The sequence below is a fragment of the Melozone crissalis genome, unplaced genomic scaffold (assembly GCF_028551555.1).
Source record: "Melozone crissalis strain CALT ecotype California unplaced genomic scaffold, PUWL_Pcris_2 ptg000004l_1, whole genome shotgun sequence".
Taxonomy (NCBI): Eukaryota; Metazoa; Chordata; class Aves; order Passeriformes; family Passerellidae; genus Melozone; species Melozone crissalis.
Window position 1 is genome coordinate 38,676,283 of NW_026535782.1, and position 24,696 is coordinate 38,700,978.

At 37.8% G+C, this 24,696-nt stretch overlaps 1 protein-coding gene across 6 annotated transcripts in view; it reads left to right on the forward strand.

Moving 5' to 3' along the window:
* ANO4 (anoctamin 4) overlaps positions 1–24,696 on the forward strand; it is a 174,632-nt gene that overhangs the window by 115,186 nt on the left and 34,750 nt on the right. For all 6 annotated transcript variants that reach the window (XM_054271900.1, XM_054271921.1, XM_054271937.1 and 3 more), the window contains 6 exons: positions 9,053–9,159; positions 11,009–11,064; positions 11,576–11,697; positions 17,990–18,124; positions 18,868–18,964; positions 19,481–19,541. In XM_054271900.1, coding sequence (XP_054127875.1) covers positions 9,053–9,159; positions 11,009–11,064; positions 11,576–11,697; positions 17,990–18,124; positions 18,868–18,964; positions 19,481–19,541 — 578 coding nt within the window. The remainder of the gene's footprint in view (positions 1–9,052; positions 9,160–11,008; positions 11,065–11,575; positions 11,698–17,989; positions 18,125–18,867; positions 18,965–19,480; positions 19,542–24,696) is intronic.

The following is a 24,696-nucleotide window of genomic DNA, read 5'->3' on the forward strand; positions in this document are numbered from 1 at the left end:
AAGGGATCAAATGGCTATTTTCTCTCAGGTCAGAATTGCAATTGTTCTTTTTCACTTAAAGATGTGATTAAAACTTTTCTCAGCATTCCTTATGTCTTTAGCACAATCAAAACAAGTCCTTCATCACTGATGGTTGAAATACTGATACTTGCATTTCATTCCTAGTTATGACTGTAGAACAAACAAAACTCTATAGAAAACAGACAATGCCAATTTGATTGCTTTACTATTTCAATTTTATAGAAGCAAAACTCCTTGCAAAATGGCAGCGTTCAGACAGTGTTTAGACCTAGCAGTGACACTTTTCCACCAGTAGCACCAGTGTTGGACAGACGTCAGAGAAATCACTTGGGCTACAACAAGCCTTTATTCCCTTGCAAAATGCAGAGCAGAAAAAGTCCCACATAACTTCCATAACTCGTATGAAATTTAAGGGATGTCAAATTTTTGATGTCTTAAGGGTAGTTACAGTGTTTGTGATATGGGAAACAGTCATTGACTGAGAGCAAAGCCACAAAGATTAGGCAGCACTGAGGATACTAAAAGAAGACAGAGAACGAATTATAGATTGCTCCAAATTCTGAAATATGTGGTTTTATTCAGGGAGAAGCCAGGTTGATAAAGCTCTGAAATACCTCATTTTGAATGAATAACTTTTCAGGGATTTGATTTACTAGCTGCAATAAAAATGAGTAAAATAAACCTCTGCCACAAATGGCATCTTTCCAAATACAGCAGAAAAACAAGAACAGGTGCAAAACTCCAGGGAAATTTCAATAGAAGTCTGTTTGATACAGAGATGGGTCAGTTATTGTGCCCTGCAAAGGGAAGAGTAGGGCACAATAACTGACCCTCAAAATTCTCAAAATTAGTTTGAGAATAGACTAATGATACTAAAACCTAATAAACTGGGATGTCAATATTAATGTTTTTATTACCAGTAATATTAACTGCTAACTTCCCTTAAAATTACTGCATGTGGGAAAGGGGTTGGTAGTTTGTTCTGAGAGATTTTTTGTGGCTGAAAGGAGAATTGACATTTATGAAGAGTATTTTTAGAGTTTGTTTTTTTTTTTTTCATTCTTCCGCCTTGCTCATGTTCATGTTGGTAAACTGGCAGGAGAGTTTATAAGTGTTAGTTTCATTAACACTCCTGCTGTTGTTTGATGGTTCTTTTACATCATGGCAGCCTTGGAAATTTTACTCCCTGGCAGACCTGACATTCTCTGCTTAGCTTTCTGTGTGTAGTCTTCCTATCCTTTTGTGTAGGGGTTTATAAAATGTTGGCTGAGCTGGCCTCCTTCTCCCAAAAGATGCTGGCTCTGACAGCAATGGTGTTCCTATCATGCTTCAGCCTGTTTCCCGTGCCTGGCTTGTTTTGTTTCACTAGAATTTTGAAATACAGTGACTTGTTCAATATTTTTCTACTGAGTTGCATGCAGGTATTTCAATTTTTTTAAACCAGAGACTCACAATATTGTTTTAGGAATGTGAAGATAAATGATCACTGAAATTCTTGAGACGCTGAAAAGAAGAATTGCCATCTACAGTAATGTTATGATAATTTAGCTTGCATTTTGTCAGTGGTAAGAAAAGTTCATACATTTTGATATTTGGGGTGGTTAAGGTTTTGCTCTCACCATATGACTAATACAATGTAATTACACTGGAGGCTACAAACTTGTCATGGGTGGTTGCTTGTGGAGTTCAGTCTTCCAAGACCACATCATCCCATAGTCTAGAAGTGCAGTGACGATTTCTTTCTTGCTCTGGGGCCTTTAGCTGTGACTCTGCCTCCTCTTCCATCACACAGTTGTGCCAAAACTGATTGGGAGAGAGCAGGTACAGGACTGGAGGGGTCCCAGCACCACACCAGCCTTCAGCTAGCTGACCTCAGTGTTGTTTAAGACTTTTCATTGAACATATGGCCATTTTTTGAGCAAAGCAAATGTTTGTAACTCATTCAGTTCTTGAAGTCCTCAGAGAATGCAGAATAAATGCAAGTTTTTTAGTCCTTTTGCACTGTAATAAGGTCATAGCTGAAAAATGCCACCAGTGTCTGCTTTTTGTCAGAACTTATGTACAGATTTTGAGTTTTAAGTTTACAGTAGAAGCCATACAATTTTCCTGCAAATCTAGAATCTAAGTGAGAGGAAGAGATGAGTAGGAAGTACATTAAACTATTCTTTGAGAAATACCCACAGGAGCCTAAAATATATAATCAGTCTTTTAATTACACTGATGAGGATTTTTCTGGCTATTGTACAAGTATTTCTGAAGAGCAAGATATGTACTTTTGGCAGTTGAAAATATTTCAGATTTCTGTGTTGTCATAAATTACTGTTTTTCCAAGATATGCTTAATGAAGACCATGAAGTAAATCACTCACCATTACAACCATCTTGAAAGCATAAAACTCCATATCCTTTGTTTTCAAATAAGATCTTCATTGCCTTGTGGTAGATTTTGCCTCATATCCTACCTAGAGGGTGCCAAATTCTTCCTTTTTTCCTGGTTTTATATGCTTTGCATTTTCTAAAATATTATGCCTTAAATATTCATATAAGCTTGGCTGTATTTGAAATACTGTAATTTGGGTCTAAAATTCTTTATTTCTTCCTTTCTTCATAGCATCAGATGTCTTTAACATCACCAAAGAACAGGCAGTTTATCTTTTGTGATCTAGCCATAATTTCCATATAGAGGGCTCCAGTCTGATACAGATTTTATATGATCTGAGTAGAAACTTCATTTGTGATAGTTTCTTTTAAAAGCATGGAAAGACAAAGAACTGACAATACTTACAATTTGGTGTCTGGGGAGGAAAATAATTAAGAAAAAAACCTTACCAGAGCTAATTTCCATAGGAAATAATATTTTTAAAATATTGATATACAAGGAGTATAAGCAATTTTAGTAGATCATATCAATAGACTTTCTTTCTTGCATTTTTCTTTCCCATTCAGATGAAAAAAGGTCAGATGTGGAGAAATTCAGCTTTCAAAAAAAATGAAGTTTGTTTTAAGAGGCACAGCTAGCCATCTGTCCTTCGTCCAAAACTGGTACAGAAGAAAACACAAGAATGACATTTGTGAGATGTGCCTCTAACTTTTGCAGTACATCTTCAGGTTTTCTTTTAAAGGCATTATGGCATACTTCATAGGGTATATCACAAAATTGTCAGTACAAGAGAAGACCAAAATTAATCTTATTTCTTCAGTAATAGAAAATGTCTTTTTGGAGGAAAGAAGTTCTGCCACTTTTTTTAATTGTGTGGAATACAAAGTTATTGTTTTCAAGATAGACTTCTGAGTAGTGTCTCTTTTTTGCAGCCACAGCTTGGAAAAGACTGTGTTTATACCAAAGTATTTCTTCTGAAAATTATCCATTACACGAATGCACAAGATGTGAGAAATGTTTACCATTAGACACACTTAGATGTTCTTCTACTACATCTTATTTATTTCATCTAGTCAGCTGCTAATCACTTGGGAATATTAACAGCAGCAATTAGCTGCAATTTCTGAGTTAACTGTACACCAGCTAGGGAAATATGTTAATTGCTGTTTAGAGATTTCAAACTCTATATCAGGAACTATTTCCCCTTTGTTTTATCTTTCAAAGGCAATAAACTCTCTGATTAAATATTAACCTAATATATAATTGAATGACCACTTAAAATAAATATTTATTACTTAGTGAAAATAAGATTAAAAATTTACTCAATTAGGAGGACTAGGATAGTAACTCGATTAATTAAGCCGTGCATACCAGAGGTTAATGGAGTTCTTCTCATTTGTATTATGTCCCCTTGTGGTACATAGGTCTTATATTTTTTCCAGATTTCCAAGATATGCGTCTCTCAAAGACAACTTGTCTTTTCAAGCTTTTTCTGATGTTCAAATTGATCTTAACAAACTCCATGTCTGCCAAGATGATCTGTGCCCATGTAGCCTTGAGTCCCCTCACCCCAAAATCATGGATAGATCAGGGATCTGCTACAACTGGAGACATGGCACAGGGCTGCATGGACACTTACTTGTTTTGAACCAGAATGGTCATTCTGGTGTTTAAATACATCCACAGTATAATAACTATACATTTTTAATGGCTTTTTATAAATGGGGAATCACAGTTTTGCAAATCCTGCTCTCGAACAAATCTTTGTGCTGCCAAACTTGGACATGCCCTGCAATGTTGTTTTGGGTTTTTTTATTCCCTCTGATTCTGGAAGTTTTAATTGCATAAAAATAGAAAGAAGTAGGGCATCCCTGAAAAATATAAAAGGCTCCCTCCTTCTATTTCAGGTGAATATTTCTAAGTGAACTAAATTAAATCAAGAAGCGATCAGGGGAGAAGACTGATCTGGGGCAAAGGCAGAAGAAGGTGGAGGAGAGATTCAGCACTTTCATGACTTTCTATTTTACTTTGGCAGTTTTGAGGCTGTGGTGCCAAATTGGAAACAGAGAGAGCCACTACAACATTCTTCGTCCCTAAGCGACCCTGTTTTAGGCCCTGTGTGATATGAAACCCCCCTGCTAACCATTAATAAAAACGTCCTTTTACATAAACAAGACAGATAGCTGGTGCCTTAAAAATCAAGCAAAATGAAAATCAGCAAATGCTAATAATATAGCCATTTTCAAACAAATAAAGTAGAGAAATGTGTGGTATTATTCTCAGGGGAGTACTGCAAACTCGTGCTGTTGCTGTTACTACAGCTGGTGATTTACTTCCTCTACGTTAAATTAGCTAAAACCTGCTATTAGCTCAGCCAACAGGTTGGCTGTTTGCTCTGTGATTTAGCTGGGAGTACAGAAGGTTGGGCATTTTTCCTGTGCTAAGGAATACACTACTCACATAGAGATCACTACTTCCAACAACATCTGTGCTCTTAGTTTGTACTGCTTCCAGCAGAAGGCATTTTTAGATATGGTGTCAGACTGTTTCAGTGTCTGTGGACCCACAGTGCAAAGATACACATGGATCTGTGTATGCATCCATCCTCCCTTTGTGTCTTTGTCAGCAGACCACAGGTGTTCAGATTTCATCTTTTTTTATCTTGTCACTAAAGCAGAAAACAGCCTTTTCCTGCCTTTTGCTTTCCCAAAATATAACAAGTAAAATAAAGCAAGAAAAGCAAACCCACTTTTTTTCAAATGTGTATTCAAAGATTCAAGAGCTAAATTTACACTTTAAGGGTTTGTAAAACCTGCAAAATTACCAAAGACAATGTGTGAACAGGAATTCATTGGTATTTTTTTCTTGGTTGAATTTGCACTAATTTGAAGTCTTCCTTTAGACAACAGTTAGCTTTGCTGTGCCTTCCTATCCACAGAAAGATAGTTTGAAATTTCCAGTTCACAGTTTAGTTAAAAAGGCTACAAATATAGCTTCAAAGCAATTAACCTTCACTGACTCTTCATGTCTCTTACAGCATAAATGTAAGAGCAGTATTTCCAGAATGACATTTTTGAAAGGGACTTTAATTAAGGATCAACTCTGGAAGCTTTCCTTCCAAAAGTACTCTCATTATCTTCATTGGGATTTTCTTTTTGAGTAAGGACAGCTCACACAAATAAGACTTACAGGACCAAGTTAATTATTATAGATGTTGTGGAACAAATCACTGGCTTTATCTACCTATACATTAACTTCGCAGGTAAAAAAAATGTAATGTATTAATCCTTACTTATTTTTTGTCTTACAAAAGAGGTGACAAAATTATGAAAACCATCAGAGAAGAGTCTCATAAATAAAGTCTAAACCCTTACTGAGCCTGAAAACAAGCTGTATTTCTCTTATGAATATTCAAATCCTTGTGTTGAAAATGTAACAAGGGCAGCAGAAACAGAACAGCAGAAGAAATTCTTCCACCTAAAAGCAACAAGGGTTAAAAATCTCACTAGAAAGCTTCTGCTTTATACAGTTCATAGCTCAGTAATGTCTGATAAATGTTTATGTGTACCTAGTTCGAAATTGTCTTCAGCTCTGGCCTCTGTGAACTGAAATTTGAAGTGTGAGATTCTTCACAGACTAAGATATTTCTCCTCTGAGTTCTTCATTGGATGCTGTAGAACATGGAATAGCTTTGATGGTTATTCCATGAATATGGATTTACCACCCACATTCAGAAATAAGACAAAGTGAAGCACAGAAATTTGGGGGGAAGAAACGCCCATGAAGCTTGGGAAGATGGGGTGGTGGTTGAAAAGGGTAAGCCCTACACTGAGCTGCCTGATTCTTTCACCTGACAAGAGCAACTCCTGTGACTTTTGAGATAAATTGAAACCTCCCTGACATTGTTCTAATTTATAAAACCCTATGACTTTTATGTTCAAAAATAAGTGAGGATTATTTTTTAAATGTTATCACATGCAGTTCTATCCCAAAATAATGATATTTTTAGGCATGTCCTCCAGGACATCTAGAGGACTCAATTTTGGCACTACTTTTTCACCTTTGCTGAACTCTAGCATCTCTTCTTGATCCATGTCTTCATGAATAACTTTGGAAAACACTCAAGGGCATGTTTTTGACCCACTCTGATCATGATGAGTCCTTCCTCTCCTCTCCCCCTTCTGCCCTTGCTGGCACATGACTGGGCAGGGCAGAACCTCTGCAGCTCATATTCTCACAGGTGTTTTAGGATTACTTCAGCTATTCTGGAACAGGCAGAGTTCTTCATGGCAGTTCTCACACTGAGGTGTTTACATCTGCTTCACAGACATGTCTGGTTATTTCTTCTTGCCCACGTGAGATCAAAAGCTACAATACACAATTACTAAGTTTGCAAATGAATGCAAATTACTGAAGTGTTTTTTTAAACAAGCGATTATTTATTTGTTTTTTAGAGTAATCCCTGATTTTTGCTTTTTTCCATTCATGACTCACGAAAATAGAAATTCTTAAATGCAAACAAAACTATTAAACAAGTTCTTCAGAAAAGATGTTGAAATGGCTATCTCTAGTTGCACTATGAGACAGTTGTGATAACAGACAAGCAAAATAACCTTGTATTACAAGGAAAATAGATTAAGGTGTTATCTGGTTCCATGTTGCATGTTTCCCAGATAAGGTGATCCAATTTGCAGTTGAATCCTACAAGAACTCGTCAGAATGACAAGTCAAGCTAAGTCAGCATGAGAATTACTGTGCTGTTTTGATATCTGTGAAGTTATCTTCACAGTTCTTTAACTGTCTGGGAGGTGGGATCTTGGATAGTCAGGCAGTAAAAGAAAATTAAATAAAGAGCAAAAATCTCTAACTATTCATTTCTGTTTTACTCCTGCCTTTTCATTTGTTTCTGCTGCCACACAAACAGCCTATTACAGAGTTCCATCCTCAGCTGAAAACAACATTGTTCTACCTGCTTCACAGTTTACATTTTATAAAATATAATTTCTATCAGCATTAAGATTTACATGAATACAGTATGTTTTTTTCTCTCAAAATACTTTTGTTAGTCATTATTTCACGTACTAATTACTTTCAGCTGAATTTGGTACAGATGTAGCAGTAAAGATGCATCTTTATATCCACATATCTTTCTGTATCTGAAAGATAAGCTCAGTCCTACATACCTTTTGAGTAACAGCAGCTTTAAATAGAATAGTGGCCCCAAACTGTTCCTATACAGAAAAGGCAGTGGCCTGTGGACACCAATTGCATTTGCTGTTTGGTACCAGCCCACTGGTAAATCAGCTTGCACATGGTGGTCAGCCAATATGCATAAATCTAATTAACTTTGGTAGGTACTGTAGGGCATGAGTAAGACTTTGGGAATACCAGGGAAATGGGAGGGAGCCAGAAGTACTGAGTACGGTAGTGAGTAGATTGTAGGCACAGAAATGCCCTGTGAGTATCTGGGGTGATGTGGCAAAGGAGACATGACATAGTAATCTCTAGAAAACCAGGTTTTATTACTTCTGGTGCTCTTGGAGCAATTTCTCTTACATATCTTTACTTTAGGAATTTTTTTTACTGTCAGCCTTTGAAGCAGAACATAAGGGTCTTATGTACACATTGTATTGTACTGAAAATTCAGCTGAGAATTTTGATAATAAAGAGGGAGTACATGAAGTTTTCAAAGTCCAGAAGTTGGACTCCTCGTTTTTCGAAATTACTGTGGAGGTGCAAAGCTGTATATTATTTCCCATGGGTAAAGACTGATTCTGGGAAAAAAAAAATTCATTTGGGTAAAATTACCTGAGGGGAAAACTGGGAAGTGAATCTCACATTGTGCAAAAGAGAAGGTGAAATGAATCCACGCCAAGCTCCTGATTAAGATGATCTCATTTAAGGTCGTATTTGTCTAGTGTGCTGTCCTACAGACTCATCTCTCTATGACACCTCTGTGACCTTAACATTTTATTTATCAGTTCATTCAATTCTGCAGCTCTTCAAAAACACAGATGAGGAAACCAATATTGCCTCCTATCCACAGGGTTTGTTGGGGTTTTCAAAATTTATTCTATCTAACCTATTGAACAAAGAACCTGTATTCATACTTAACTTGATAAGTGGCATCTGAGAACTAATTTTCTACTGCATTTTAGCTTCCAGGACCAAATGTAGGAGTATATGATACTTTTAATTTCTAACATAGTACTCAGTAACAGTTTTCAGTAAGAATGGTTTACCAAGTAGATATTTCCAACTGACTCTTAATGGTAAAGCATAACAAAAAAGCCTGGAACAGATGTGAAATTCTACTGCTGCACTTACAAAGATAGGTTTTTGCAATTTTCTGTGCAAGAATTTTGTAGTTTTCAGTGCATTATCTAAAAGTGATGCATATCATAATGAATACCTAAGTATCTTCTATCTTTCTCCAGATTTCTCCACATAATTCTTTGTAAGAGAATGAATACTGTTACTGACAGCATCTCACCTGGCTAATCATCTCTTAATCAAGTGTCTTTTATTCTCCCTGCACTTGCTTGCATACTGTAGATTTTTAGAGTGCTAAAGAAAGTAATGGAAATAAATATTTGCCTTAATTGTGCTATTACATATTTCTGAGACGCCCTTGGTTTTTATTTTCTTGTAGCTTCATAATACACAACAAAGATACTTTCTTCAATAATGCTACAAGAAGTAGAATTGTACACCATATCTTACAAAGAGTGAAATATGAAGAAGGGAAAAACAAAATTGGTAAGTACTGAGCAATGTGCTTTTAAATATGTCTTTAAAAAAAGAAAGGAGAAGTCTGCCTGGCCTCATAACAGACTATTTTCCTTCCTTTTTAATCACCTTGATTTGGACTGTTTCCATCTCACCCACTGCTGTGGTAGGGACTTTGCCTGGAAGATGTGACCATCTCCCTGTAATATCAGTCAGCTTTCACAGGCACGTCACCACACAGGATTTATCACCTCTGCAAGGGAAGAGGCTGATTTAAACATGAAATATTAACAGATTAGGAGCAGTGCAGCAGAGAGACTCATGCAGGAAAACCTTTATTCTTTCCTTAAAATGTGCTTGGGAGGATGGTAAGATTTGTGCTGCTCTATATCAGGCTACAGGGCTTCTCCCTGGATACCTATCCATCCCTTAGGATGGAGGACTCTGTATCTCTGGTGTTGCTGCAAGTCAAAAGGGAGTTCACCATTGATGTCCTCAGTGCTAAGAATGCTGTAACTGTGGTTAATAATGCATAACTGTGGCTTCATTTTCAATTAGTGAATGGAGTGGAAATTTGGAGAGGCACACATGCAGGCCCAGGAGAGCAGGCAGTGACAGAGGAGGGATAGAACATGAAATAGTGGCCACCTTCTGCCAAATCATACAGAGCACACACAGCTTGTGTACCACACAGAAACAAATGTACAGACAATCTTCACAAAACTCTGCAATCTATTTAATTTCCCTGCTGTTTAAACCTCACCTTTCCTGAAGGTAAATATCCCAGAACTTCACTTCTTTCTTTCTTTCTTTCTTTCTCAGCTGCTGGGATGAGGGTAGCAATAGCCCTGAGCACAGCTGATATTGCATCTTGCCCAAACACCTGCAGTCCCTGCCTACCTCAAGATCCCAATCTCCCTCACATGTCAGGCACCTGTAGTGAACACAACCTTGCACTGATCACTGGGCAGAGCAAAGCCCACCTCTGCCATCCAAGTTTTACTTTTCTGACAGAGACATTGGAAGAAAACATACTTTGCAAGGCAGATAGTGATGTTACTGCTGAAAGTGTTACTCATGTAGACTTAATACCTCTCATTGCTGTGTTCTTGCTGCTGTCTGTCGCCTGTGAATCTGGAAAGGAATCAAGACTCTATGCCTCTTGGTCAATAGGGTTCAAACACCTTCAGGTTCTTCATGTGGATTGTCTTGCATTGCTTGGTAACAGTGCAGTATTATTTTGGTGATTTTCCAAGTGAAAAGCACCAACATCTCAGCAATCGTTATTTCCCCAGGCTCTCACTAAAGAGGGACATGGCCTGAGTGAGTGGGTTGTATGGTTACTTTTTTGTGGTAGGATGGATAGTAATGGTTTTATTTTCTGGTCTTTTAATGCTGCAGCTTGTCTTGTTCCTTTCTGTCTGTTCAGCAATTTTCATAAGAGACAAGCTGAACACATTTTAAAAAGTTGTTATCATACAGAAATGATGAGTTTCTGTTGCTTTAGTGGTCTGCAATTCAAAGATGTCAAGATGTTCCCTGAAGATTTTAGCTCCCAAGATATGCAGCCTTTCATCGAAATAGCTTTGTTAGACCATGTTTTATAATGTCAAACTTTAAACCTGGTGTAAAGTCTCCAATTTCAGTGAAGTTACTCTAAAGATGGATTTGGCAAATGAATCTTTAAGCCTCTAGCATAATAAATGATAGATTCTGATTAATATTGGAGCAAGTCTTTCTCTGTATTATTTCTTAGTTATCAAATCCTAAAGAAGATTCATTTTTCTACATTTAGCCAGTTTATGAAAATATGTTTTGCTTTTTACTTCACCATTTTTCTGCTCCTGTTGATAAATAATTGAATACTTTTGATTCTTAGGTCTGAATCGATTGCTCAGTAATGGCTCCTATGAAGCTGCATTTCCTCTTCATGAGGTATTTTGCTCTTTTTTTCCTTTTTGAATGGACATTTCCCACAAAATGAAGTCTTAATTGTGTAATTATTTATCCTTAACCTTATTAATGTCTGCCTCTGACATGCTTCCATTTAGCAATGCTTTTTTCCTTGGGGAAAAATTAGGGGTATGTCTTGCAAAAAGAGATTAGTAAAGAGAGTTGTTCCAGATTTGTTCTGTAAAAACTCTTTGAGTTGAAATATCAGTATGCTTTCAGAGAGGAAAAACATCACACTCTGCGGGGCTTTTTGAGATTCTCAAAGATTTTCTTAGCATTTATAAGCTATGACTTGAATATAATCTACTATAAATTTCTTAGTAAGAATATTCTCAAATCTTACTGACATCACTTGATTTTTTTAATGCCATATTTAGCTTTTGGGGCACAAGTATTTTGCATAAATTGTGTTATCCATGCTGCTGGTAAAAGAGATTTCTTAAATATTCTTTTTTGCTGCTGTTATTCATTAATGTCCAGATTTGTATTTTAGGGAAGTTACAGAAGTAAGAATTCAATAAAAACCCATGGAGCAGAAAACCACAGACACCTGCTCTATGAGTGCTGGGCTTCCTGGGGAGTGTGGTATAAATACCAGCCCCTGGATCTTGTAAGGTAAGACTCACCTGCTTTTGCTATGTCACATTAGAGATGCTTTGAGCACAGGTTGTTTCACTTCTGACAAAACCATGAAAACCTTATTTAATTCATGTAGTTTTTAAAAACTGATCCTGAAGTAATGGGAAACCATTTAGTTCATGGTGATACTACATCCAAAGAAATATTTAGAGAGGAGTTTGTAAAAGGACCTGAAAAAGAAAGAAGTTTCCTTCCAGAGTTTCCTGACACCTTAATTTGTAATGAAGTGTTTACAGAATATTTCAGAGAAAAAAAAAAAAAAAGGCAGAGAAGGATCTGTGGAGACTGGGTATACTTGATTAGACATCTGTCCACAGGAGAAGTTCCTCCTTGGAGCTTGGCTTTGGTGGAAGAAAGGCTCTCACCAACTAGATCTTCTTTCTCCAAAGAGCAACCACAGAATGAGCTCTGGGGGAAGTTTCATGATGCTTACAAATGGCACAGAGCAGAGCTTACAGTTGCTGATTGTGCTACTGTGTTCACAACACTAGTGATGGAAGTCTCCTCTGTACCACTGCCCTTTAACTCAGACCAGCCACATCACCACTGTCCAAATTTTTATTCATCTTGGAAGTAGTCCGCAAAGAAGAAAACACTGAGAAAGCTGAGATGTGATTCCAAGTTCTTATAGCCCTTTAAAATAATGTTTTCAAATAGCCTTGCATGCACTAATAGGGGATTACATAGTTCTTGTGCATATAGAGAGAGCCAGAGCCTTTACTGATTGTGAGGGCAGAACTAATATTGGACAGTAATGGGCTTTTTCCACTTGAAGAGAGGAACATGGAGCTACAAGTGCCTATTAATAAAGTCTTCAGATGTACCAGGAGCACTGAAGATACATTGACCATCAGGAAGGGTCATCCACAACATTCAATTGGTCCAGCTTATTAATTGCCTCTTTCATAAGTCCTGTAACTAATAGAAAACTTTGATTTATTCTCAAAATTGTTAGCAGATGAAAGATTTGTAGAGGGTAGCCCTGGAGACAGACAGTGTTACTGATTAAGGCCATATAAAACCTATCCATTTCATAAAACAGAGTGTTTCATTTCCATGGATAAAAAGCTAACCAAGAAATACAATCAAAAGTTTTACTGAGTCTTATAATTGTTCAATGCTTTACAAAATAATTTATTAAATCTCATCATTCAATCCCAAAAGCTTTTTATTTCTTTTTTTAATACCCTGTAAAGAAATTTGGAATTTTTTGTCAAATTACACAATAGAAATTGCTGATTTATGAAAGAGCCAACAGTTATACTGAAGGGTTTTTTTGCTTTTAATTTCCCAAAACACAACAAGATATTATTATCACAGTACAAACAACTCATCTCTATAGAGTTTTATAACCATTTTTCCATAGTGGTCAAGGCTACTGTTCTTCATCATTTCTTGTTTGTGAAAGTGCTCTTGAGGCAATATCTGGTGTTTGGCTTAATTTGATGATCAGGCATCTGAAAGGTTTGTGAAAGTACGAGAATAAATGGTAACAGAATAAGCAATGTTAGAGATATAATTATTCTGGACCTTTGTAGCAGCCTTCTTGCATTGCCTGGGTTTAAATGTAAAGATTTTTAAAGAAAGTTAGAAAGTTTATTTTTTCATCAGACAGATTTTTCAAAATCTATTAAAAAAAAAAAAAAAGTTGCTATAGACCCCCCAGCTGAAGTCAGGAGTGTCCTGCTGTTGTTGAGAGTAGGTGTTCACCCAAAGAGGAGAGGGGCAGGGGGAGCTGTGAGATTCCCTGAGCATTGGCAGCAGCCTGAGTCACAAGCCACCAAACTCAGCAGGACCAGAGCTGCAGCCCCAGCCCAGCCTGCCATGTGCTGCCTGGAGCACATCCACAGCTGTGATGGATTCACTGAAGGAGGGTGGCAACAAAGTGAAGGGGATGCCTTTTCCTTCTCACTTCACAGATGCTGGAGTACTCACATTTCCTCAGCTCCTGCTGAATTTTCAGAGCTAAGGAAATGTGAGTAATCCAGCATCCGTGAATGAATCTTCCACTTCTGCAGCCACTCTCAGCAGTTCACATGTCTATAGAGCTGAGGACTTTTCCTTGAAAAACTGATGACACCAGCAAGACCTGCTGTTCATTTCACTTGGAAGTGTCTCAGTGGGCACACTTTAAAAAGAAGCTTTTCTCAGGGCCAGTTCTACAGCAGGAAAATCTCTTTTTTCCCCCCATAATAAGAGTTATGTAGGATTGTGCTTGAATGGCGTAGTGTGGTCATCTGTACAAAAGGAGTGACTGGATGTTGATTCTTCCACAGACATCTGGCCAGAACTTACACTGTTAGCTGATATTATGCTTTAAAAAGGCTAAGAAATAAATTAGATGTAGATAGTACATTTATGTCATCAATAGATGTGCTATTTCTACCCTAAAGTCAACTTACCACAATGGTAAGTGAAAATATTCATACTCCAGTGCTGTTTTATTTTTTCCTCAGATGTTAAAATGAGGTTTCCATCTCCTATGCTGCCAATTTGGCAACTCCAGATTTCATTTAATCTCATCAGCTGGCTGTTATGGAGATACTAGTCACTAAAAATAAATGAGAAGAAGTCATTTGAGGGAAATTGCATGATTCTGCTTCCAGTCTGCTTTGAGACACGTGGCAGTACAATGCACAGAGTTGGCATAATTTACAAAGCCACTCCTATTAGTCAACAGATGTGGTACCACAATTTTAATTATACATCTCTTGGAATTTAGTGTCCATAGATGCTTTAAAAGAATAATATGTGACCTTTAGAATTTATTATAGTTGGAAAGAAACAGGTCTCAGTATATTTATATGCTCTGGGACCATGCAAATCAACAGGAACAGTTGCAGTGATTCCTGGGGACTTTGGATCACCTCCTTCACACTTCTGTGCATTGCTGCTTCCCTCTTGATTATGCACAAATTGGTCCTGCTGCTGCTTGTGCATGTAATTGACAGGACAAAAATGCAGGGAGAAAACTGGATTTTAAGTGATTGTAAAGGTATCTAAATGAACTTAGAAGCAAAAACTGATGCCTGAGTAACCTGCATTTTGCTCCATGTTTCCATTAAATGTCTCGACTGCAAGCTGCCTACTCCCTTTCAGTCTCCTGTCAAGCCTTCCTACCCACCCCATTTTTCTGACATGAGAGCTTCATATGTCCAAAACACCTGCTGGAAAACTCTAGTTTCTGTGGTGTAGAAAGTTCTGTACAGGATTTCATTCTCACTTGCAAAAGAGTTAATGAAAATAGATAGGTCCTTGGCTTGAGCCCTGATAAGTCTATATTCTAGATCCATGACTTCCTCCTAGGCATGTTGAAAGCAAAATATTCTGTAATGAGGGTCATTAAACATAGGATAATCCAATATCACATTTCATAGGTTGGAAATTAGACTTTGTAGCTTAATGCTTTCCAAAAATGTGCCTTATTGATAAATAGTAATATTGAAATCTTGACCCACTTAAGTCATAGCTCCACCACTGGAATGGGTTGAGGGGATATACAGTTCACCATTAAGGTAACTGGTATTGAAGGGCTAGTATACAGGCTAGCTTACAATGAGAAGCTGAAATTACATTTTTCTTATTATTTTGATGGTACAATACATATAAGGATGGGAGAGACGGATTATTGTGTTAGATGCTTGGGGATTTTTTTGTCTCTGCTTTTTAGGTTAGTTGTGGAGAAAATTTTCTGTGGGAGAACCATTAAAGACTCAAACGATTTTTTTCTGTCCATATTAATAATCTGAAAAATTGGATAGTAATTAATTAGCAAAGTTAACAAGAACACAAAGGTGTTATCGACACTGGAAAATTTCAAAGAGGCCTTGAAATGAGTAGAATGATAACAGGTGAAATTTAGGTATAAGTCATGATGCATTCTGGGAAGAAACCTGTGGAATTCTTTGTGTACATTGCTGAGCCCTGGATGAGAGAGAATTGCCATCACTGATGCAAGCTATATGAAATTTCTGTTCTTTACATAGTGATAGAAGAAGAGAAGGAACAAATTTGTTCTTCAGACAGATATTTGGGGCAAATTGAAGGGAGTGACAGAGGCATCTTCACATTTTTTGTCTCCTGAGGGTCATGATGGTCCAGACTAACTGAACTACATATTAGAATAAATGTGGAACTGCTCTGAATATGGCACCTAGGCCTCCCAAAGACCTTCTCACTGGCATAGTTTGTTTCCATAGCATTTAACTGAGTGGTATCTAAACAGAGACTAAAAGGAGAAATACGCAAACCATGGGGCCAGAAAGACTTGATACATTAAGTTGATCCTGATGCAATTTACAGTAGTACAGACTGTGCCTGTAGTGTACCAGCTGTGTTGCAAAGGGCAATAATGGAATATCAAAGCTGTTAATCCATATTTAAACCAATACATATCAAAGTGATGTCAACATCTTACATTTAATTTTAAAACCCAGTTCATATGCCTTTTCCTTTCTTTCAGAGATGGGTTTCTCCCCATCATGGACAGTCTTCTTTATGCGCACACTAAACTTTGCTTGGGTCTTCATCTAGGACGAAGGTGTTTGATTTCTAGATCAAAAGGAATACTATGGTTTGCACTATTAGATTGAAGGTCTCAAGGGGGTGGGAGAATATTTTTGCCATTAATGCTTGTCAGCTAGAGGGTTGGAACAAGGAAGCATTCATCCTTGAGTACAGGGAATGAAGTAAAAAATAAAGCTTGATGAAAGTTAGGTGGACTTCACTCCTTTGAACTATGGAGAAAAATAGGTCATCCATATTTAGTGGAAATAAGCTCAAATGTGAGTTTGCATTTTTGGAGGTGCAGGCATAGACTGACATCCTAGATGTCAGGAAAATAATCAGGCCAAAGGTTTCATTTACACTCTTAAGTCAGGTCTTAAAAAACAGTTTGCAGTGTGTTTTTTACAATCAGACCTGCTGCCCTTGTCAGAACTGAGCATGTTAGCGTTGGCTTACCATCTCTTTAGTCTGGGAATTTGAGTCTCTGTTGAATGACAGAAGAATAAAAACAAAATGACAATACTTGGCTTCTTACACAGAGCTGGTAAACTCAAATGAAAATAGTCACTGCAGATCAGTATCTTCCATCAGAACACGAGCTCAGGCCAGAGAGATATTTCCCACACTGGAAATTTTTAACAACTTGAAAACTGCTAATTTTGTGCAGTCCAGACCAAGTGTCCTCCAGTGCACTCAGCACTAGAGACAGTCGTAGTTCTTTCCATTTTTCCTGAGAAAGTTTGGCCAATGATGTTTCGTGGTAGAGTAGAGGGGCCAGCAGTGCTGGCTCTCTGCACTTGTTCTCTGGATACATCAGAAATTGCATCACTAGGGTGAAAGAGTGTTTCCAGTAGCAGCTATTTTCAAATTGAGTGGATATGCAAGTTTAAGTTGTCTACAAAATGTCTGAAACACAAGCATATAATCTTGCATCATTCTTTAAAACCAGTCTTGCAAATAATCCCCTAAAATCTACTGTGCACAAATCAATAGGACAGTAAATGAGTCTGCTCCTCTGCTGATGAGTTCAGCAGGTTTTTGTGTGCTTAATGAATTCTCTAGCACATAAATAAAGGTTTGGTTGCGTTTGGGAGGAGGAAAATTCCTAATGAATATGCATGTAGCAAGATAAAACTTTCTGGCTACTTTGCTGCTAGTTTTGAGCAATATATCTTATAAATCAGGATCAATTCAGACTGCTTTCCTCAAACCATTGCAAGATGATGGACCTCACTTGCACTTCACTTTCCACTGCAGTAGAATCGTGAAATTAGTTTTGCAGAAACTGAGCTCAGAAAATAAATAATCAAATGAAAATAAACTGTATTGGAGAATGAACTCTGGTTAATTAATTTCTTAGAACTAATTTGAGCTCAAATAATTTTTGCTGTTATACAAGCTTTAGGGATAAAATTTATATCAATGCAATTATTCAGGCAGTAAAATCAAGCGGCCAAAATCAAAGCACACCACCAATTTCCTACATACAAAGAATTAGCTTTCTAAAAGTAACTCAGTGTTTCCTTCACGAGGTCACCACTTATCTAACTGTAAACTGTGGTTATTGAATTTTTAAATTAATGTTTTAAGTTCATTACTGAGGCAGGTCCCTCAGTGTGTATTTAGAAGCTTAGTTGAAGGCTTTTTATCCTCTTTAATCTACTCTTCAGATATGATAGAAATATTTTTTTCTACTAATGAGCAAGATTAAGTAGATTATTCTAATTAGCAGGTAACTTTGCTGTGTTTTGTTTTAAAACAGACGGTACTTTGGTGAGAAAATCGGGCTATACTTTGCCTGGTTAGGCTGGTACACAGGGATGCTCTTCCCAGCTGCCTTCATTGGATTATTTGTGTTTTTGTATGGAGTCACCACTTTGAACCACTGCCAAGTCAGGTAACGTGGGAACTTTTAAAAAGAAATTGCAACTGTGGGTTATTATGAATAATTTGAGAGATCTTCCCACAAGCTGTTAATAATTTCATTTTAAACTGTTGAATGAGCAGTCAAGAAAAGACTGCCTAGTTGTCATAAGGTATCTGGTATCAAACTTCCCATGTTTTATGCTCCTGAATTGGATGAGAGGAAATTCTTCTTTCCCAGTTCCAGTTGTTAATGGTGCTGGCAAATCAGAACAAAATAGGGAAAAAGCAGACTACTACATTACTTTTTAAGAGGCCAGCACAAGAGTGGGGAATTTTCACACTCTATAAGGCCTTTCCCAAAATCCACCCCAGAGAGGCATTCCTCAGATGAAGAAATCCCTGGACCTTCTGCTGAGTGCTGCATCTCTAAGTTTTTGTGCACTTGAGTCGCAAGCGTAACTTTGTCTGAAGTTATCCTCACCCTCCTCCTACCAAAGGTCACTGTGGCTCAAGGAGAAGCTGGAAATGGTAAAGAGATAGTGCTAGGTTGTCCCTGGAGAACTGCACTCTGGAGCTGTGACTAAACTCTGTAGTCTTAGACAGTCAGCAAATATTAATTATGCACATGCAGTTATGAACATCTTGGCTTCAGTTACAGACCAGTTTTGCTCAATAAGTAACTGAATATTAGCAAAGCCTATCAATCCAAACAGATTGTTGTGCAGATTGTTGTAGTAATCAAGCTATTAATTTTTATCTTTTCTATTTTTCCAGTAAAGAAGTCTGCCAAGCTACAGATATCATAATGTGCCCTATATGTGATAAATACTGCCCCTTCATGAGGTTGTCAGACAGCTGCATTTATGCCAAGGTATGTTCTAGGCTATGCAAATAGAGATACTTCCTGGTAAAAGCATGAATTTTGCCTTTTGCATTTGTCTTTAGTGAGCCTGGGTAGATGAATCTTGAAGGGACAGATCAGGTTCACCCAACATTAACACTCTTTCACCAATGTTTAATTTGAGTTGTAAAATATTTGTATGCAATCTGCACTTTGAAATTCAGCAGTGTCAGAGGCTGGGTTCTAGAGCTATGTGTTACAGTGTCCTTGACATCAGCCTTTATCTTCTCATCCATTCTCTGTGTGGCTCCATAAAATTAATGCTTTGGGTCTGAAATGATGCTCACATCTGGTGTTGGCAGGGGTCAGTCCCAGGCCAGGCTGGCAAATAGTCCTGTCAATTCACAGGTGGATTTCACATGTCAAGGGAAGGGTCCTCAGGATTGTCAGGCCAGCTAAACTCATGATCACGTTCATTTTAGTTGGGAAAATAAAAAATAAAGGCCTATTATCACAAATTGATCACATTATTAATATATCTCTCAGGTAACCCACCTCTTTGACAATGGAGCTACCGTCTTTTTTGCTGTTTTCATGGCAGTGTGGGGTAAGTTTTCATTTTGATATTAAGTAATTGCACTGTCTTTTTCTTAAAGAATATGATGCAACACAGACCTTTTTATTTTCCAGCACACTTTTTATCTGACACTAAGAAAAATAATATAGGGTAGAGACTTTTCTGTTTCTGCAAAAGGAAGATGCAATTGGTTGAATCAAGTTTTTATTTGATAATATTTTTTTAATTTAAACACAAACATGAATGCAGTTATGTAGTGTCTACACAGTATATGTGTGTATATATATATATATATATATATAACTCTGTGAGAATTTCTAACCATTTTTAAATCCATTGGTACTAAGGCCTTCTCTCTATTAGTGCTCAGGACTTCTCCTAGCTTTGGGCAGCTCAGTTTAGTGTCAGTATTAAAATGGAGTAGCATTTTTCCTCACCTTGCAGAAAGGCAGTAAAACTTAGATCCATGTAAGCTGGCGGCAGTGAAAGCAAAGCTCTGATGAAATAAATAAAAGATTTCATTGAATGGGAAATTGATCCGAGTGTGGTCTAACTGTTGCCATGGAGGCTGAATTTTTCCCATAGAAATGTTCTAATTTTGGCTCAACTATTTTTCCTATTATGTCATGTAGGCAGAATTGAAGGCAAGAGGAACCAGTAATTTCTGACAGCACAAAAAATCATTTCAAACAATCCCTGAACATGCCCAGCCTCTTTGCTGCTCCCAAGCCATTGTGAGAGAAGGTTAACAACTGTAGAAAATGGCTGGCTCTATAAGGGGACTCAAAAACAGCGTCCAAGTCCTTGAGCTACCCAGATGTAGTCATTGTTCTCCTGTTCTTACTCACACATCTCCAACTGCTTTGGAAAGGTGTCCAAGTAATTATAACCAATTTTAAACTGCAAATCTCTTTACTGAACCACAAGAAATATCCAGGAGGCAACATGAGAGCCACCAGAGCAACACAGATTAGCTTACCTGTCTATCTCAGTTCCTTCCTCCAATCAAGCCTATTTATGCCATTGCATGTAATACTAAAAATATTCAAATATTACAAATCACATTTAAGAAAAATCCACAGATCATGCAGTCTTTATGTTTCTGCTTGATATTTTATCTTTGTTTTAGAGCTACACAGAGCTAAGAATCACCAAAAATCTCTAAGCCTTAAAGATTTCCCTTAGATACTTACTCAGCTTTTCCAAACTCTTTCTCCAAGTTGAGAATTTCCAACACAATATACAGGCAGGGAAATCTCTAGGTAGGAAAATTGATGAGTTAACATTGCTGAACATTTCTGGCAGTGTTCCTCACTGCTGGTGAGCATTTCTTCAGAGTACAGATTTTACACCAGTGCTTTTGTCTCTCCTTAACAATAACAGTGCTTTCAGAAAACATCTGTGCTCACAGCATGGTTTCTGTGTCTTAGCAGTGCCCAGATCCAGGGCTGTAGGAAAAGCAGCTCTAGGTAAGGTGAGTCCCTCACAGAGGTCACCATGCCCAGTCCTGCCTTGTCACTGCCTTTTAGAAGTCTGAGGAGGCTGAACATGCCTACCTACAAAATGTTGTAGGCCCTCTCTTCCCTCTTTCCTCTCTCCAGTCAACAGGAGCCACATCTCTCTGGCCAGCCTCTCCTTCCACCCCCTCCTTCAGCATCACTGTCAGACTCCCAGTCCCAGACCCAGGAATCTCCACACCAGCCTGCCAGGACTGAGCAATGCACTGCCCACCCATGCATCTACAGCAGCAAAGTCCACAGTGAGATAAGAAAAAAATGCAATAGAAGCTGCCCCCGGGTGATTTGGCGACTGGAGAAGAGACTCCAGGAGAGCAGCTGGGCTGAGAGCTTCCCCCAGCACTTCTGGGGCTCACACCGTGCTTGGGAGCTGGCAGCCAAGAGGGAGGGAGGGCAGCACCAGCAGGAGCTGTGACTGTAGGGAATGGCTTGGAGAATGGGGCAATCCTCTGCCTCCACACAAAACATGCTTCCTTAAAGAAGAGTTTGCTGAGAAAACAGTGAGATTGTGGAGGTATTTTCCGTGCAGACAGGGCTAAAGAAACGTTAGAATAAGGGAAATCACACTTCCCAGGGATTTTCTGCTCCTGTATTTAGGAGCTGGCTTGCTGCCTGTGTTAAATGGGTTTTCAGTCTGCAGTAGGACTACTGGCAGCTGCAGGCATTGCCATCATGGCAGTAAATCATAGAGGAAGAGAAGAATCAATGATAGCAGTTTGATTGCGGAAATGTTTTTTTCTGTCAGCATGAAACAACTGGCAAGCTCAGAAAATATTGGCTGTGAAAAGTTCAGCCTTCCAGATGATCCAGTTTGACAGATACTGACATATTAAATAATTATGGCAGTGTTTTCATAAAAAGAGAATGAAAGTAAAAAGAAAAGGCAGCTCGAACTGTGTTACCTCTTTAGCCAGAGTTTATATGCTGCTTTATTATGTATTTTCTTCACCATCTTTAGATCCATTAGTAAGCTCCCATGTGGACAGAGAAGCCTCAGCCATTTGCTTGGGGGTTTCAAAACCAGCTGTGGCCATTGGTCTTTCCATGAAGAGGTGATCAGTATGGTGCTTTCATCCCTTTGCTCTAAAGACATCTTTAGTAGATGAATTAAGTTGTCTGCTCCCATTTTAAATATAAATAAAATACATCTCCAAGTGATGAGCAAACATCTGTAGCCAGGCTGCAGAGAGGAATTACCATGACAAATGCTAGCAGGGGGTTCTTGATTTGTGGAGCAGCAATGAGCCTGACTGTAAGGCTCTGAAGCTCAGGGACCCATCTTTTATAATGCTTCATTGTGGCATTAGTGAGACCCATCAAAGAAAGGTTGGAATTGTTAAGTGTACCAGGTGATACTGGAATAGAAGTGCACTTCTCTTTAAAAAATACATTGACCCTTCACCTCACTTATTTAATTTCTGCCTGGTGTTGGCAAAGAAGTAAAAGTAATTGATAAAATAAATTTTAAAAAAGCATGATACTTGCTAAAGTATACCTGACAGCCATATGACTTGAGGAAACTTTCATTTTTAACTGATTTATCAAAGGACAAAAAGCCTCCCTTCAGTGTACTTTAAGGAATTCATTATTAGTTTGTATAAGTTTTTTCTGTATTGAAGCTTCTGTTGAAAGGAAGTACTCTTTCAAACAGATTGGAGCTATAAATCTTTGTGGTTTATAGGGGAAAAGTGAGTCCCTGTAATCACTAATTTTTTTTTTAAATCTTTTCCTTGGTGAACAGATTGCCATTGATGCTCACTGAGATGTGATCATCTCAGAAGCTGGAGAACAATTTTTTCTTGATGACATTTTCCAGGTGTTCAAAGCTTTCAAAAATAGGGAAGCAATATCATGTTTTGTGTTTCTGTACTAGGGAGAAACACTTCCACTTTGTTCTTTATATATGCCTTGAGAAATGTTTGGCTTGATGATAAAGCAGCTCCCATATCTAGGAAAAGTTCCTCTCTTTTTACTGCTGAAGTTAGATTCTTACCAAAGACAGAAATTGAGAGAAAGGTATTAATTAAAAAAAAATATTGACATTTAAAGTGAAGGAAAAAGTAATTCTCCTTAACACAATTTAGGTAAATTTGACACTCAGTTGACTCCAGCATGTTTCAGTAAAGCCAGATGGAATTGTAGATTTTTATTTTCCAATTGAGGAACTGGGGAAACCTATTGCAAAGCTGTTACTGCCTGGATGTTTCCAGAAACTCTAGAGCAAAATTCTGTAACTGTTCCAAAGGAAAGTTCAGCAATTTATCATTTCTAAATCCATACTGAAGGCAGAGTAGGCTGGTGGTAGTTTCTCTGTCTGTACACATCTTTGGGGAGTTAAGGGATGGAAGAAAAATGCTTTTTAAAATTTTTTCCTATGTAGCATGTTTCCTTTGATAAAGGAAGTAGCTTTAGAACACTCACTGAAAGGCAAAATTGGGAGGGGAAAAAGAGGACTGGCATGAAGAATTTAACACTTTTTTCAAGCAATAAGAAAAGCCAACATAAACCAATTTTTCTGTATGTATCTGTTAGTCTAATAAAAGATATTACTTTCCTACAAATCTTGCCTCTAGCATAAAACGTTGACATTAATCTGCTCTCCAAGGAGATAGAATTAAGGGTGTTCTTCAGCAGGACTCCTGGTATATAGAATATATTCTAGGAGTCAGGATGGATATATTAAATGGTGCTCTGAAATACAATAGAGAGAGGATTTCTGAGTGAAGGTCAGGGTAAAGCTATTTCCTACAAGAGGCCATTTGCATTACAAGATAAGATCACAACTTGTTACAAAAGCATCTGAGGAAATTATGTTAAGACAGCTGCTTGTACAAGTGGATATTGAGGAGCCAGCTGCAAGGTTGAGTTCTGAAGCAGGACAAATGTAGTAGAGGAAAAGCTAGTAAAATATCTGCGAGCTAAGGCCAATAAGAAATGCAAAATTCCCAGCAGGAATTATTGAGAAAGCTCAGGATCTGGTTTACCCAAATGGGAAAATACAACTGTGTCCTATTGAATGTCAAAGTCGGAAAAGAATGCTGAAGTTTGTATTGGGTATTTGTAGTTAAAATTACAATTAGAGAATAAGCAGAGAAATTTGAAAATGCAGTTCTTTTAGAAGACCTCAGTAGCACAGTAAATCAATCAAAGATAGTTATTTATAGCACATTTTAAAGTATCTAGCAAGGGAAAGCTGCATGCTGACCTGAATAGAGGGAGAGAAGTGTAACACATTGAAAGCTAAAACAGCACTGTACAGAATATCATATTTGCTACTTAACAATTAGAAAATAACTTTCTAAAGAAACTTCAGGAACTTCACATACTTACTCTGACAGGTGCTAAATGTGCTAAACACAATATGCATAAATTCCTCACTCCAGGTGTGGGAAAAACAAGAAAGAAAAGAAATATTGTTCAACAAAGGTGTATCTGAGACGTTCAGGGCTGGGACTCAAACACCTACTGGAGTTCTGCTACCAGCAGCTTCCTGGAATGGGAACAAAGTGGCAGAAATCAATCAGGCTTCTTCCTCCTAGGTTTCCAAACAGTGCAGGACTACTTGTTTAGCCTGAACAAAATAATTCAATATGAGCTGATAGGAGAGAAGCAGTTCTGCCAGGAAAAAAATTAAGGAATGAACCATGTTTGTGGTTCAGTAGCAGTGG